At 44.1% G+C, this 14307-nt stretch overlaps 1 protein-coding gene across 1 annotated transcript in view; it reads left to right on the top strand.

Annotated features, from left to right (window-relative positions):
- Positions 1-14087, top strand: part of rbpjb (recombination signal binding protein for immunoglobulin kappa J region b) — a 37950-nt gene extending 23863 nt beyond the window's left edge. The window contains exons 3-11 of the mRNA XM_028429060.1: positions 5767-5862; positions 7540-7705; positions 7803-7977; positions 8423-8560; positions 8736-8848; positions 9298-9438; positions 9523-9678; positions 9765-9868; positions 10895-14087. Coding sequence (XP_028284861.1) covers positions 5767-5862; positions 7540-7705; positions 7803-7977; positions 8423-8560; positions 8736-8848; positions 9298-9438; positions 9523-9678; positions 9765-9868; positions 10895-11219 — 1414 coding nt within the window. The 3' untranslated portion in view covers positions 11220-14087. The remainder of the gene's footprint in view (positions 1-5766; positions 5863-7539; positions 7706-7802; positions 7978-8422; positions 8561-8735; positions 8849-9297; positions 9439-9522; positions 9679-9764; positions 9869-10894) is intronic.
- The last annotated feature ends 220 nt before the right edge of the window (positions 14088-14307 follow it).

The following is a 14307-nucleotide window of genomic DNA, read 5'->3' as shown; positions in this document are numbered from 1 at the left end:
AAGTCTGCGTCAGCGTTTTCGAGACCTGTAGGTCAGACATCAAACATTTGTCTGCAGGTCACCTGTCCCTAATTCTCAGTTTGTAAAAGGAGGCTGATTGTTAATGTTTTAACCCAAGCCTGACATCACCAATGTGTGTACTCTACCTTTTGTGATGCACAAGGGCGCACACTAATTGCAGTCTGATCTTCTTAATTGAGCTGTTTCACAGTGCATGTGTATATTAGACGCCCCTCCACTCTGTGTGTGTGTGTGTGTGTGTGTGTGTGTGTGTGTGTGTGTGTGTGTGTGTGTGTGTGTGTGTGTGTGTGTGTGATGTGTGTTTTTTTTTTTTTTACGGGGGGGGGGGGGGGGTCTTGTGACAGGGGATGCTGTAGACACTGTGGCAGATGTACAGGACAGATGCCTGTCTGCTCTGCTGCATCTGTAGCCTGGCTTAACCCAGCCCCTACACACACACACACACACACAGACACACACACACACACACACACACACAGACACAGACACACTACAATGCTTGCTGTTGATTGTTTTTTTTTATTGTTAATCTGTCTGGCACATCTTTGTCTCACCTCTCAAACATTTCCCTTTTTTTGTTTTTTTTTAATCAGTTCTGTTTCTGGTTACTCGATCATTTATCTTCTCTTCCCTCTGACTTCTTCTTGTTTACTGGAACTTGCTGAATGACTTTTAACACATCTTCTTTTTTTGAATGTTGCTCTGACACTAATTTCCCCCTCGCTGTTGAAACAGGACATTGATGTCTCAGTCTGTAATATTTAGCGTGTTAAAATACGAGCTTTTTTTTTTTTGCGTGTCCGCCTGCTGCTCCTGCACAGGAAGTTGAGCCGTGCGCTGGTCACTCTCTCACTTCTCCTTCCGTCTCTCAGGAAGAGAATCTGAATCTCCATCCTGTGCGTGTGTTTGTGTTTCCTTATGTGCAAGAGATGAGTGATTACTCTGTCGTCCCTGTCAGAGTCACTTTTTTTTTTCCGAGTCACAGTTTTTGTGACTTTCTGTCTATATTTTTTTTAACCCCCTGCCCATGAAGTCAGTTCAGTGATGTTTTTTTTGAAGATGAATGGCCTGTGGTTACATGTTTGTTGATTGTGAAACTGTGAATAACCCTTGTCATTTTGAGTACGGTACTGTTTACTATGCTTCTACTAGTTCCTGTGTGTCCATCAGTGTTAATTTTGGCAGCAATTTCTGATTTAGTTTTTATTTTAGTCTTGTGACTAAAATGTCATTTGATTTTAGTCACATTTAATCATCAACATTTTTTAACTTTTAGTCTAGTTTTAGTCGACTAAATATCAAAGAATTTTAGTCGACTAAATCTGCCGTGGATTTAGTCGACTAAAAGTCTATGATATATGTTTTTTCATGAAATAATTAAGGTTCAAAGTGCAATAAAAACAGGCACAGCTTTAACTTTTGTTGTTTCTTTTCACAAAAGACCCAGTGAACAGTGAGCTCTCTCCCTGAATACACTGTTCAGTCATGACCTTCTTCATGAATCCTCCATAACTACAGCAAAACACTTAAGTGACAACTTAGAAACAGGTCGCATGCTGTAAAACCATCAGTGGTGTCTTCATTTATAGATTTTGTCACGTGTAACGGAAGTTAGGATGACTCGTCTGCAAATGTCGCTTCACGTTTGTTGTGTTTTTACCGCTGATAGTCGCTCCGCAGGGTTTGCGAACCGTCTTGTTTGTCTTGACATCAAACGTGTCCGTGTGTCTGTTCTTCTGCTGTGTTGTGTTACCATGCATGAGTACGCCTTCTTCCAGCATCGCGGGGTAACGTCCTTACCATTGACAGTAAAAACTATGGACAGAGCTTCTGTGACGTCACCCGTTTGTTTCTGAAGAGCCGTTTTGAGTCTCAGTGGGAGGTTCCGGGACGTGATGACCGCCGCCATGTTGGCAGCATCACGTCAACTAAAACTCCAAATATGGACAAAGAGGGGGAGCACGAGCGGGGTTTAGTGGGGCGGGCGATCGTGGAAGCAGGAAACTCACGCTGTGATACGTCAACTGTCTGTCACTCAAGCGGCAACGCCCATAATTATGCGTAATTTTAAGTCCGAATACAATTGAAACGAGTGAGTTGTAAAAAAATTCACCCCCCCTACAATTGACACTAGAAGAGAACCTATCATCTGAGACCAGAGTGGTTTTTTGTACCAGGCTGTAAACATGTTTTTTTCTGCTGTGAAATCGGCCATTTTAACATGGGAGTCTATGGGAAATTACTCGCTTTTGGAGCCAGCCCCCAGCTGTTGCAGCGTGAATTACAAGTTTTGACACTTCCGCATGGGCTTCAACTTTGAGCCCCAAAGGTTGCCGCTTGGTCCTTACGCAGAGAGATCACTTCTGATTGGCTCTCTGCCGCCGTCTCCTGATTCGTCCCTCCCTTCCACAAACAAAATTTACTCTGATTGGATCTCGTCTCAATAATTTCGTCTCGTTTTTATTCGTTGACGAAAGTGTCGATACATTTTGTCTTCGTTTTTGGCACCGTGCGTTATTTTTTTATTTAGTTATCGTCTCATTTTTATCAGCAAAAAAAGGTCGTTAACGAAAACTATGACGAAAATGATTCGTCAACAAAATTAACACTGGTCCATATTTTTGTTTTTTTTAAATACATGTTTTACCCTTAACCTAACCTTTGACTTACATCATAAAGGAAACAAATGAAGTTCATTTCAAAGTCAGATATCTGTACATTCTTAATAGGCCTTTAGCAATTCTCCATTGGTAACTTCTGACACTTTGTTGTCTCAGCCACATGGTCCTCTCCATTATTGTGAGCTTATTTTAACTAACCAACAACCTGCTTAAAATCTGGCAGGTTTATCAGTAGGAAAATATAGAATTAGCATTTCTTGCCTACTGTTTATACAGTTTACTAACACCGAAACAATTTGCTTATACATAAATACACAAAGGGAAAAATTCCGATTCTTAGGATGCCACAATTTAATGTCTCTATCATCACATCTAAACGTTGTTGATGTTGTGTGAATCTTTTTGTGTATTCATCTGCGCCAGAATTCCACCCATCATCTTTGGCATCTTTGTTTCTCCACTTGAAAATCAATGCAAAAATCTGTGGGTTTGAACAATGCTTGGCTGAGCAACATGAGTTGAACCCACTGTTGGGTTTGTGTGACCATCGACTATTCTGTTTCATTTGATTGTTGCCACATGATGGGGAGCATCTTAGTTATTGATAGGGAAGTTATTTTAGGGGGCTCTGAAGATGGCGGTACATGCGCCTAAGCCTGATCCTGATGCATTTCTTTCTTGAACGGTCTCTACCCCCGACCTACCCACAGTGGTCTGAAAGGGTTTAGTGAGCAGTGAAACAGTGTTAACCACAAGCCAAGGTCATCACACGTAACCTACGCAACACTGGTCTTTGATGGTGGTGTCATGAAACAACTTTGTGGCAGAACATTGCCTTTTTAAATCGTATATTTTTAGGTGAGTAACAATGGTTTGTGTCACTTAGGGTGTATAGGGACCTATTTTTGGGCGACAACTGCAGTCTTCAAATGATACATTTAGCATAGCGGTGATCCTGGGACAATACACTCTTGAAAATCTGTCCCTTTGCCTTTGACGCCATGATCTAATGTCCTCCCAGTGCGCTGTGCCTGGTTGATGGTGGCACAAAGCTGCTGCCTGCTCCCTGTGACGCCAGGTTCTGGGTCGTCTGTGGTGTTTAAACCTGTGCAACTTCTTCGAGGTTTTGAGCTTATATGACATAAAAAGGAAACATTTTTTTGAACATCACCTGTAGGGATGTCCCGATCCGATCACGTGATCGGAAATCGGGCCCGATTACGTGATTTCAGACTCGATCGGAATCGGACATTACCTCCCGATCAGGACTCGGATATATATTTATTAGCACTCTCAAAGTTAACGCCTTCTGTGCAGGGTGGCTCTGTGTCCTGTAGTGTAGGGGTATGACAGTCGCTTTTGGCGCGAGAGGTCCTGGTTCGAGACCTCGATGAGCTGCTGCGTGTGTGAAATCTCGTAGCGTGGCGGTCTCGACACACACACACATGTTTTGCTAGGATCGGATCGGGACTCGGACTAGGACTCGAGGGCAAAAAAACCTGATCGGGACATCCCTAATCACCTGAGCAGTCCACACTTTATGTTGGCACACCGCTTCTGTCTGTTCTGGTTACAACGCCCAGTAATTGATGCAAAGAGTTACACATCACTTAAGCAAAAATACAACCTTTTAACAACACATGCCAGCTGCTTGATTAATCCCCTGGCATGCCCAGTGGGAGTTACACTGACTGTAAATAGGATGATGGAAAGCATGATGTGATTTATATGTGTAGAGTACATGCGAGTCCCATCTGTGATGTCATCCTTCCCACAAGAGCGGCAGGTCACCCCATCAGAGGTGTGACATGTGCCCTGCAGGCCAGACATCAGCAGGTCTGGACTGTGTGTGTGTTCTGCATCCAATCAATCAGAGCTGTGAACACAGGAGGCTCCCTGGGGTTTGTGCATGTGTGACAGCGGTGCGTGCATTGTTCACTTTCTTTCCAGAAAAGCACTACATATTTGCAAAAAAAAAAAATAATAGTTTTAATCAAACTGCTGCTTTTGGCTTGACTTGACCTTCTTTCCTGCCATGATATAATTCTCTCCATGTGGTGTTTTAAATTGTGTCAGGCTGCGTCGGATCACTTCGAATGTTTGGAATTCTCGGATCGTGCCTCCCATCGTTTTCTGTTGTAGTTGCCGGCGATCAGTCATTTAAGGAAACACTAAGTAAGCGACAAAGTATGATTTAGCTGTGCTATGGGACTGAAATATTTGTATGTTTTGCACACAGTGAAAAGAGAAATAAAACACTTTCCAGTCCATTATGAAATGCATAAACCACAATCCCTCTCAGTCTTCCTCCTCCTCCTCCTCTTCTTCTCCCTCCCCTCCTTCCTGCACCCATACGGTGAGGGGGGCCCCTTGCTTTTCATAACAAAAGCCCCATCTAACCCAAGCGTGCGGCCCAGTATTGCGTGGCAGAGTGGAAATCTGCGAGTGGGAAGCCCTCTGAGCACCCCGGCGTGTCAGGTGTCACTGGCATCTGTGTGGATTGGACCGGGGGTGTGTTGCTGTCCATTCGTTTTTGTGTCTTTAATTGTGCATTTACACTCCAGCATAACGTATTAAAGTATACTTGTATGCTTCGGGAAGAGTAGGGGAGGTTTTTGGCCGAGTTGACAGAAGTAATTGGAGTGCAGACCTTGCAACATTTTGACACGAGATGAGGAATCTTTGTTGGTGAGCTCAGCTCTGCTGTTTTTGTTTTTTCAGCTCTGGTGTTTTCTTTTTTTTCCTCTCTCTCTCTTTACTCTGCTCTCTCCCTCTGCGTCTCCCTTCTCTTCTCCCTTGCTCCTCACTGTCCCTCTGAGCCGGTCATTAACGGTTCAGTCCACCCCCACCTCAAATGGACCCAGCTGGGGGAGAACATTGCTTTTTGGCGAGCGGACTGTGGTGCCTCTGAGGCCTTCCAGAGGTCATTGCGAGTAGACTGCATACTCTCATTCCATACTTGACACTTGCTCCTTTTATTTATGTATTTTTTTTTGTTTTTGTCCATCTATTTACACAAATACATCGCCTCTTTAAAACCTTTCTGATAATTCCCCTCGCCACGTCCCTCCCTCACCTCATCTTTAAGGTTATATCCTGCTAATATCTCTTTCCTCTCTTACAGAGAAGCGATGAGGAATTACCTGAAGGAGCGAGGCGACCAAACTGTTATGATCCTGCACGCTAAAGTTGCACAGAAATCCTATGGCAATGAAAAAAGGTAAGGCATTAGTTTCACTTAGCATAAAGGGTTAAAGGCTTGCAGGTTGTGGTTTATGGGTGATTACCTCTTGTTAAGGAGCAGATTAATTATTTCTTTGTCTTAAACTAAATCAGCCGTGTTTGCTTACAGCGGTATTGATCCAAAATTTGATTTATGGCTTAGTACAAGCCATTGATATGTTGTAGTTGAGCTGGACTTTGTTTCTTATAGTCTGGCTGCACACAGCTGTGCCCTGGAGGAATTTATTAGTTATTAAGTACAAACACAACAACTTGGCCTTTTGAGAATTGAAACCCTGTGTGGGACGGATTCATGGACAGGTATTGTACATCACTTGAGGGGATCTGAGTGAACACACACACATTCCAGCCTGCCTCTGTGCTGAGTGGGTATCTTGACCCCCTTTGACCTCTCGTATCAGCAGAGGTCAGAGGAGGAAATGAGCAGCGACCTTTTGCGTGAGGCCACGTTCAGGTGAAGCCCTCAGAGAGCCGGAAGGAAAGGGCACAGGAAGAGAGGAGCTAGGAGCTATGAGAATAGGGGAGATAAAACCCCCTTGGGGTGGGGGCAGGCATGTCTGGTGAAACCATGGAGCAGTTAGATGTAAGAGGTTCAGGGGCAACAGCATACGGCCTGAATCTGCAGTTTAAAGACACGATGGGGCGATCTCGCCCTTTGTTCTGCACTCTTGAACTCATCTCTTCTACCTCAAACACCTTCCTGTAACACAGTCACCTTTGTACCTCTCAGTTTCAGGCTTTTTATAGTTTTTTTCTCTCCACCGCCAACACCACCTCATGCTCATTTTGCAACTCCATTCAAGCTCTCCATCCTCTGCTCGTCTCATACGAGACACCTCTTAGACTGATGCAGGGGTTCAGACGGAGATCATTTTTTAAGCTATCTTGTCCAGTGAGGTGAAGGGGGAAGGGGTCCAGTCAGGCACTCGTGTCACATATTTGTGTGCTTGTTCATGATCAGCTGTCAGTGTTGGCTGGTTTTTTGAGTTGCTCAGTTCCTTCCAGAATTTCTGCTTTATCTCAGTGACTGCGTGTCATCGTCAGTTTTTCCTTCATATCCTCCGTTCATGCTTCATGTGTCTGCCTCACACCTCAGATGACTTCTTTCTGAATTGCAACAAGGGAGCCCCAGAAAACCCCAGAAAGTGGGCGCATGGAGAATGTTAATGTGCCCGTCTCCCTCTCTCCCTCGCTCGCTCTCTCTCTCTCTTTCTAGCAGCCTCTCGCTGTCTGCGCTTTTTATAGGAGGTGAAAGTAGACAAACACCCACAGAGACAGACACTGGTGTTGCGAAATAGGTCGCTTTCCAGTTCCACACTGACGCACATGAGTTTATTTGAAGCTTCTGTAATGAGTCGATTTCTCTTCTAAGAGATCTGGAGTTCTTTTCAATGGTTTGATTTGAGTGTTGTGGAAAACAAAACTTACGGTGCTGGTTTATATTCCTCAGCTGATGATTTCTATGCTGGACTGATTCTGGTAACATCTGCTAATTAAGTTTGACAGGCTTAAGATAGAGGGTTTAGTGCCATTCTACAAAAGTCCGCACACACACGTTTGTGGCTTTGGTTGAAAACTGGTGCATGTCTGCCCTCTTGTGGTGAAAATGAAGAGATGCAGTGATGTAAAACTACATTATGTTGCACAACCATAGGTTCTTCTGCCCTCCTCCCTGTGTGTACCTGATGGGCAGTGGCTGGAAGAAAAAGAAGGAGCAGATGGAGCGAGATGGGTGCTCTGAGCAGGAGTCGCAGCCCTGTGCCTTCATCGGCATCGGTAACAGCGACCAAGAAATGCAGCAGCTCAACTTAGAGGGAAAGGTAGGAACACGCACGATGTCATCACACTCATCAGACATTTTTAAGATATAAGAAGTCAATTTAAATGTTTCCTTACCCGATACCTTCTTCTCACCAGAATTATTGCACAGCCAAAACCTTGTACATATCAGACTCTGACAAGAGAAAGCACTTCATGTTGTCCGTCAAGATGTTCTACGGCAACAGCGCTGACATCGGTGTCTTCCTCAGCAAGAGGATCAAAGTCATCTCCAAGCCCTCCAAAAAGAAGCAGTCCCTCAAAAACGCTGACTGTGAGTTGAAAACAGATGTTTTCCATGGCTGTGTGTTTAGCTTTTTAGACAAGACTCCACTTAGTGTCCATACAACTCTCAGAACAGTGAGAAGAGACACAACTGCTGTGTGAAAGGAGCTAATGTTAATGTACCGTTACATTTTACTGTCAGGGCTGTTTTTTATTGTATTATTTATTTTGTCTAAAATACATCCAAGCTTTCTTTATATTGTGTTTTTTTTGTTTTATGTATTATATTTTTTTATCTTCATATGATTTTATAAGTATAAGTATACGTTTTAACCACTAGAGGGCAGTGCAGCTGTAATTGTCAGTCCAGTAACCCAGTTCTGTCATAGAGAGCTCACCCCGTCTGACACTGTCAGCAGAGTTAGTCACTGTTACTGTGAACTCACATGTCGTTCCTGTGTCATTATGTAACCTGTCCGTCTGTCTGTCCACAGTGTGCATCGCATCAGGAACCAAGGTGGCGCTGTTTAACAGACTGCGATCCCAAACAGTCAGCACACGTTACCTACACGTGGAGGGCGGCAACTTTCACGCCAGTTCCCAGCAGTGGGGTGCTTTTTACATCCACCTGTGTGAGTCTCCGTCTTTCTTATCTGTAACATGAAAAAAAAGAAGAAATAAGTGTGTCTGCTTGATCTGTGTAAATGTAACCCACGCTCAATAATTACACGCTGACAGAGAGCGATGGATTGATTGATTGATGGAATGTGGGCAGCAGCACTGATGCTGTTCTCTTGTGGTTTTCAGTGGATGATGAGGAGTCAGAAGGAGAAGAATTCACTGTGAGAGACGGTTACATCCACTACGGCCAGACAGTCAAGCTGGTTTGCTCTGTCACTGGCATGGCCCTGCCGAGACTGGTAACAGTCACACTAATGTTACTCACCAAGCTCAGTAGGGACGCTGATTCATCACAGCAGCTACAGCAAAGAAAATGAAGGGACAATGGGAGCGACTTTAAAGAAACAATCCAACCGATCATTATTTACAAAAATGTGACAAAAAAAGAATCTGAAAATACGGAAATATGACCAAATCCAAGCATTATATTATTATATCACTACTATTAAACTATATTACTGTTATAAAAATGTACTAAAATGAACCATTTACACTAAAATATTCTAAAAAAATCTGTACTTTACTGAGCAAGTAGGAAGAAATGACTGTAACCAGTAACCTAGAAGAGTAAAAATACCTGTTTGTAGAGGCTGTAAAACTGCAGATAGTAAATCAAATACATTTCTTCCTTTTCCTCCTGACTTCTGTCCCACATTCTTCTTATCAATCTGTCTCCTCCCATTGTCAGATCATCCGAAAGGTGGACAAGCAGACGGCGCTGCTAGACGCCGATGACCCGGTTTCCCAGCTCCACAAGTGTGCCTTCTACCTGAAGGACACAGAACGCATGTACCTGTGCCTTTCCCAAGAAAGGATCATCCAGTTTCAAGTCAGTTTTACCCTCTTCACGTTCATCATGTTCACAGCTTGTTGCCTGTTTGTAGAGGTCACGTCTTCTTCCTGTTTCCTCTAGGCCACTCCATGCCCAAAGGAACCCAACAAGGAGATGATCAATGACGGCGCCTCCTGGACAATCATCAGCACAGACAAGGCCGAATACACTTTTTACGAGGGCATGGGCCCCGTCCACTCGCCTGTCACCCCCGTGCCTGTGGTAGAGAGCTTACAGGTACATGACCTTCAGATTTCAGCTCTTAAGTCTATTCCTTTTTTTTTTTTTTTTTTTTTTTGCTTAACCATCTTCTTACCGTGCAGCTAAATGGTGGCGGGGATGTTGCCATGCTGGAGCTGACGGGACAAAACTTCACTCCAAATCTGCGGGTCTGGTTCGGTGACGTCGAGGCTGAAACCATGTACAGGTACCCACCTTGCATCAGCTTCACTCTCTTTAGAACCCACGCTCAAAAGGCTGGAGAAAGTCAATCCAGCTAGAGTAGGATTGTATCTGGATAGTCTTTGAGCTGGATATGTTCAGACCTATTTTCAAATCACACACTGTGTCCGTGCTTAATCCGGCTTAATCCGGCTTGTTTGTGGCCCTCCAAACCACTAGGTGGCGCCTCGTAAAGGGGTTTGTATCCCTGTGGAAAATAAACTCGGGGCAAAGCTGTCGTACTTCGATGGTTGTGTACATACGGCTTTTGTACGTGACCCGGACACTGTCCTCGTGAACTGGAAGTATCGCGTCGCTAGTCGGATTCGCTAGCTGCATTTGCGTTCAGACCTGAACCACATTTGAGCCAATCCGGCTTTTTTCTACCTGAAGGACAATGAAATCAAGCTGGATATAGCCTGATTTGCGGTGTTCACACTATCAGGATATATCCAGATATGGCCTGAATCCCGCTCTAGCCGGATTGATTTCCCCAGTGTGAACGGGGTAATACTGATTAATTAGGCTGCATTGTTCCTGCTTTTAATGCAATCTGTGATTTTGCCAGCTAATAATTGTGAAACCATCATGGCTTGTTTTTCCTCTATGAGAAAATGTGAGACTCAAAAAAAAAAAAAAAGAAACGGCTTTAGTTCAAAGAGTATAATAGTAAAATGGACCAATTACCTAAATACAGTAATTAAATGGTCATCTCAAGTTGCTCATCGAACCTGCACTACAGCGGTCATGTTCCTTTTAAGAGCTGCTCTCTTGTAAAATCCTTTTTCGGGAACCTTTGCTCTGTCCTGTTGAGTTTATAGTGATTAGTTTTTCTGTGTTTATCTGTGCCACCCACAGAGCATCAAAGTGCACATCGACCACCCACCTCCAAAACACTACAACACACTTTGTTACAGTGATGCCTGTCAAGTCAGTTCTTAAAATAGAAGGAGAAGGTGGACTGTAGATTGTTACAAGACAAAACAAAAAGCTGTTTTTTTTTTTGTTCCAGGTGTGCGGAGAGCATGCTGTGCGTGGTGCCCGACATCTCCGCCTTCCGCGAGGGCTGGCGCTGGGTGCGGCAGCCGGTCCAGGTGCCCGTCACGCTGGTGAGGAACGACGGCATCATCTACTCCACCACACTGACCTTCACCTACACGCCGGAGCCCGGCCCGAGGCCACACTGCAGCGCCGCCGGCGCCATACTGCGAGCCGGGAACTCCAGCCTGCTCAGCAGCAGCGGCCAGGAGGCCGGCGCCGGCGTCTACGGCCCAAACAGCACCTCCAACGCAGGAGTCACATCCTCATCCTCCACCGCCGCGGCTGTGGTCTCCTAACGCACACAGGGGGCCACTCGTACTAAAATGCCTTGAGAGCAGATATACCAGGAGGTATATTCAGACTATAGGAACACAAACTGACTCACTCTAAAGTGCTGCGTAATTAATTTTGGATACAAAGAAGCTGAAAAATCGGCAGGACAAGAGGAGCCGGGGAATTCTAAAAGGAGTGACACCGCGGAGATGTCAGCCGATGGGAATAACAGAAGTGCTCCTTGACGCCCCCCCTCTCTCCCCCCCCCCCCCCCTCCTCCTCCTTCCTCCCTTCCTCTCCTGTGGTTAATCTAGGGACCTGCCCTCCCAGCTCTGGTGTTCGGAACGAGTAAAGTTCCTGCAGGCTCAGAGCACCAGCACCTTTCTACAGCTGTGAGAGCGGAAAACCACAACAACAACAACAACAACAACAACAACAATACATCCACCGCGTACAAAAAAGAAAAGTCCCCCCCCCCTCCTCCTCCTCCTCCTCATGTTTTCGAATTATTCCTCCCGTTGTGCTGATTTGCTGAAGGGGGATGGATGTATTGTTGTTGGGAGGGAGCGCAAGGATGCAGAGGGACACAGAGAACGTGACGATAACATAGTTTTTATGGACCAAGGATCTTGTATAAGCTTTAGTAAAGGTACATTTTTCTTCATACCTTTTTTGTATTAAACATATAGTACACTTTTGTTACCAAATAGTTTCTATTCTTCCTCTGAGCTTGGGCTTTGTTCCCCCCCCCACCCTACTTTTCTGAGGTCCAAAATCCCAACCTGTATGTTATTGCGACCTTAAAACAAACGCCTGCTTTTCAGTCTTTGTTTGTTTTGATACTCTTCTTCTTCTTCTTCTTCTTCTTCTTCTGTTGGGGAAAATCTGAAGTCTGGGTTGTTTATTTACATAAGCGAAGGTTTTTTTTTTTATTATTTTTATGTTTTAAATTTTGGGGAATAACCTCAGAGGGGCCTATTTTTTATCATTTGGTTTGTATGAAGTCTTTAAAAAGAAAAGCTTTAAGCAACGCCTCTGCCTTGCCTGCAATACTCTGTGTGCGCTATGTCTCCTGGAAAGTATACACATCAGTACATCTCACACGGAGCCATGGCAACATCTGCAGAAAAAAAAAAATAGACTTCCATGAAAACAAGTCAAACTAATGTAATAAGCGTAGTCATTGACTTAAAGGATAGCCTTAGTACTGTATATTCTTACTGTGTACACAGTCACATATCTAATATCCTGTGTCTGTCGCTCGGTCACTGCTAACGTATCGAATAATGTAGTCGTCTTGAACCTTGCACCTACCCAAGGTGTCTTCCAGTGTGTGCTGTAGTTCTGGTGGCATTTTTATCCTGACACTTCTTCAATTTGATGTGGCCTTACTGAAAACTTTAATTACATGAAACTACGACAACAACAACAACAAAAAATACTTCTTCTTATCTGCTGTGGACTCACATTGGAAGAACCTGTGCATAGCACAAAAAAAAACAGAAAAAGCGAACTCTCCCCGCTCCTGATCGTGTCGTTCGGAGCTCTAGAAACACCTTCTCATGCAAAGCAGCCTTTGAAGGATCTCCGCCTTCGTTCTCGATGTACAAGTACAGTAATCCTGTGTTTCTGTTTTTTCATGCGGTGCGCGGCACCTTCTCACTTTTGGTACACGGGCGCTGTCAGCTCTTCTCAGCCTTCTTCTTCTTCTTCTTGTTTTTAAATGTCCTGTGGTTACTGTCGCCTTTGCAGAAGTGTGTGTGCGTGTGTGTGTGTGTGTGTTGTGTCCGAGTAGAGTTGCACTCACACATGTTTCATGGCGACCACGTCTCCTGCTGCGGAGCATAAAGGCCTTCTAAATGTGTATTATGGAACAGAACATAACAGCAATATTGTACAGGTCGTTTCATTGTTTTTTGTTTTTTTTCTTGTCCGCCTGAGCACTAGTTCACCAGCCAGCAAATATATATATATATGTGTGTGTGTGTGCGTTTCAGATTTTGTCGCTGTATTTGAATATTGAGTCAGACTCGCTCCATTTCAAACTCAAAAGAATCATTTGGGATTTGATTCCTGTCTTCCACCAGGATCTGATAAATGTGGACAAACATTCAAAGGCAATACTTTGTGATATCACAGTATTACAGTACAACTGTATACACTTCCGGGGGAAACAAAAAAAAAAAAAAAACAAAGAACAATGATACTGTAACTTGAATGTCTGCTTTAATGAAGTATTTCTTACACCTTTGAAATAGGAACAAAAAAGGATTCGCTTGCCCCCCCCCTCTCTCTCTCTCTCTCTTTTTGATGTATAAACTTTTTTAAGTTATGCCCCCCCCCCCCTCCTCCTCCGTTTTGCCAAATCTTCGCCCACATGTTTGTCATTAATGTTAAATGTTTTATATTGTAATATTTTTTAAATTATTGGTACAGTCTCCCCCTTTTCTTGTTTTCTGTTAACAACAACAAAAAAAAAAAAAAAAAAAAAGTGCATTATAGCCCGTGCTGCCTACGTTGGCCTGGGAGTGTTTTTGTTTAGACGAGCTGCAGGTCAACCCGAACCCTTTACTCTGCAGGATCGCAACATCCTAAACTGTAGATTTTTTCAACTTTTTCTACGTCTTCTAGCTCGAAAATTCAGACAGTTGTGAAGCATCATCATCCTGGCCCCCCCCCCCCCCCCCCCCCCTTCCCTCCACTGCCCCCTCCAGCGTGGATATTTTTGGGTTTTTGTTTACATGTTGCCTCCGCCCCCTCTTCTTCCCTCCTCTTCTTCATGTCCTCCTGCGAGTCTGAACTGAGCACCTAATAAAAAAAAAGAAAGGGGGATGATGCATGCTCTTCAAATAAGTGTCGCCTTGACAATCTGAGCTGGATACAGAATAACTGTCAAAAAAAAAGGGGTCAAAAAGATGTTACATGCCTTCTTAAAAATGCACGCTGTATTAATGTTCACCTGGCGACAAAGCTTTTAAGACAGAAAAAGAAAATAGAACCCGTCTCATCATCTGTGTGTGTGTGTGTGTGTGTGTCTGGTTGTTTTTACACCTCCAAAAGCAGCTGTTCTTGTGTTTGTTTTTTTTTTATAATGAGCTCTGAACAATGTAT

This window comes from Parambassis ranga, chromosome 18 (assembly GCF_900634625.1).
Source record: "Parambassis ranga chromosome 18, fParRan2.1, whole genome shotgun sequence".
Lineage (NCBI taxonomy): Eukaryota > Metazoa > Chordata > Actinopteri > Ambassidae > Parambassis > Parambassis ranga.
The sequence above is the reverse complement of the archived record's forward strand: the minus strand, read 5'-3'. Positions and strand labels throughout refer to the sequence as shown.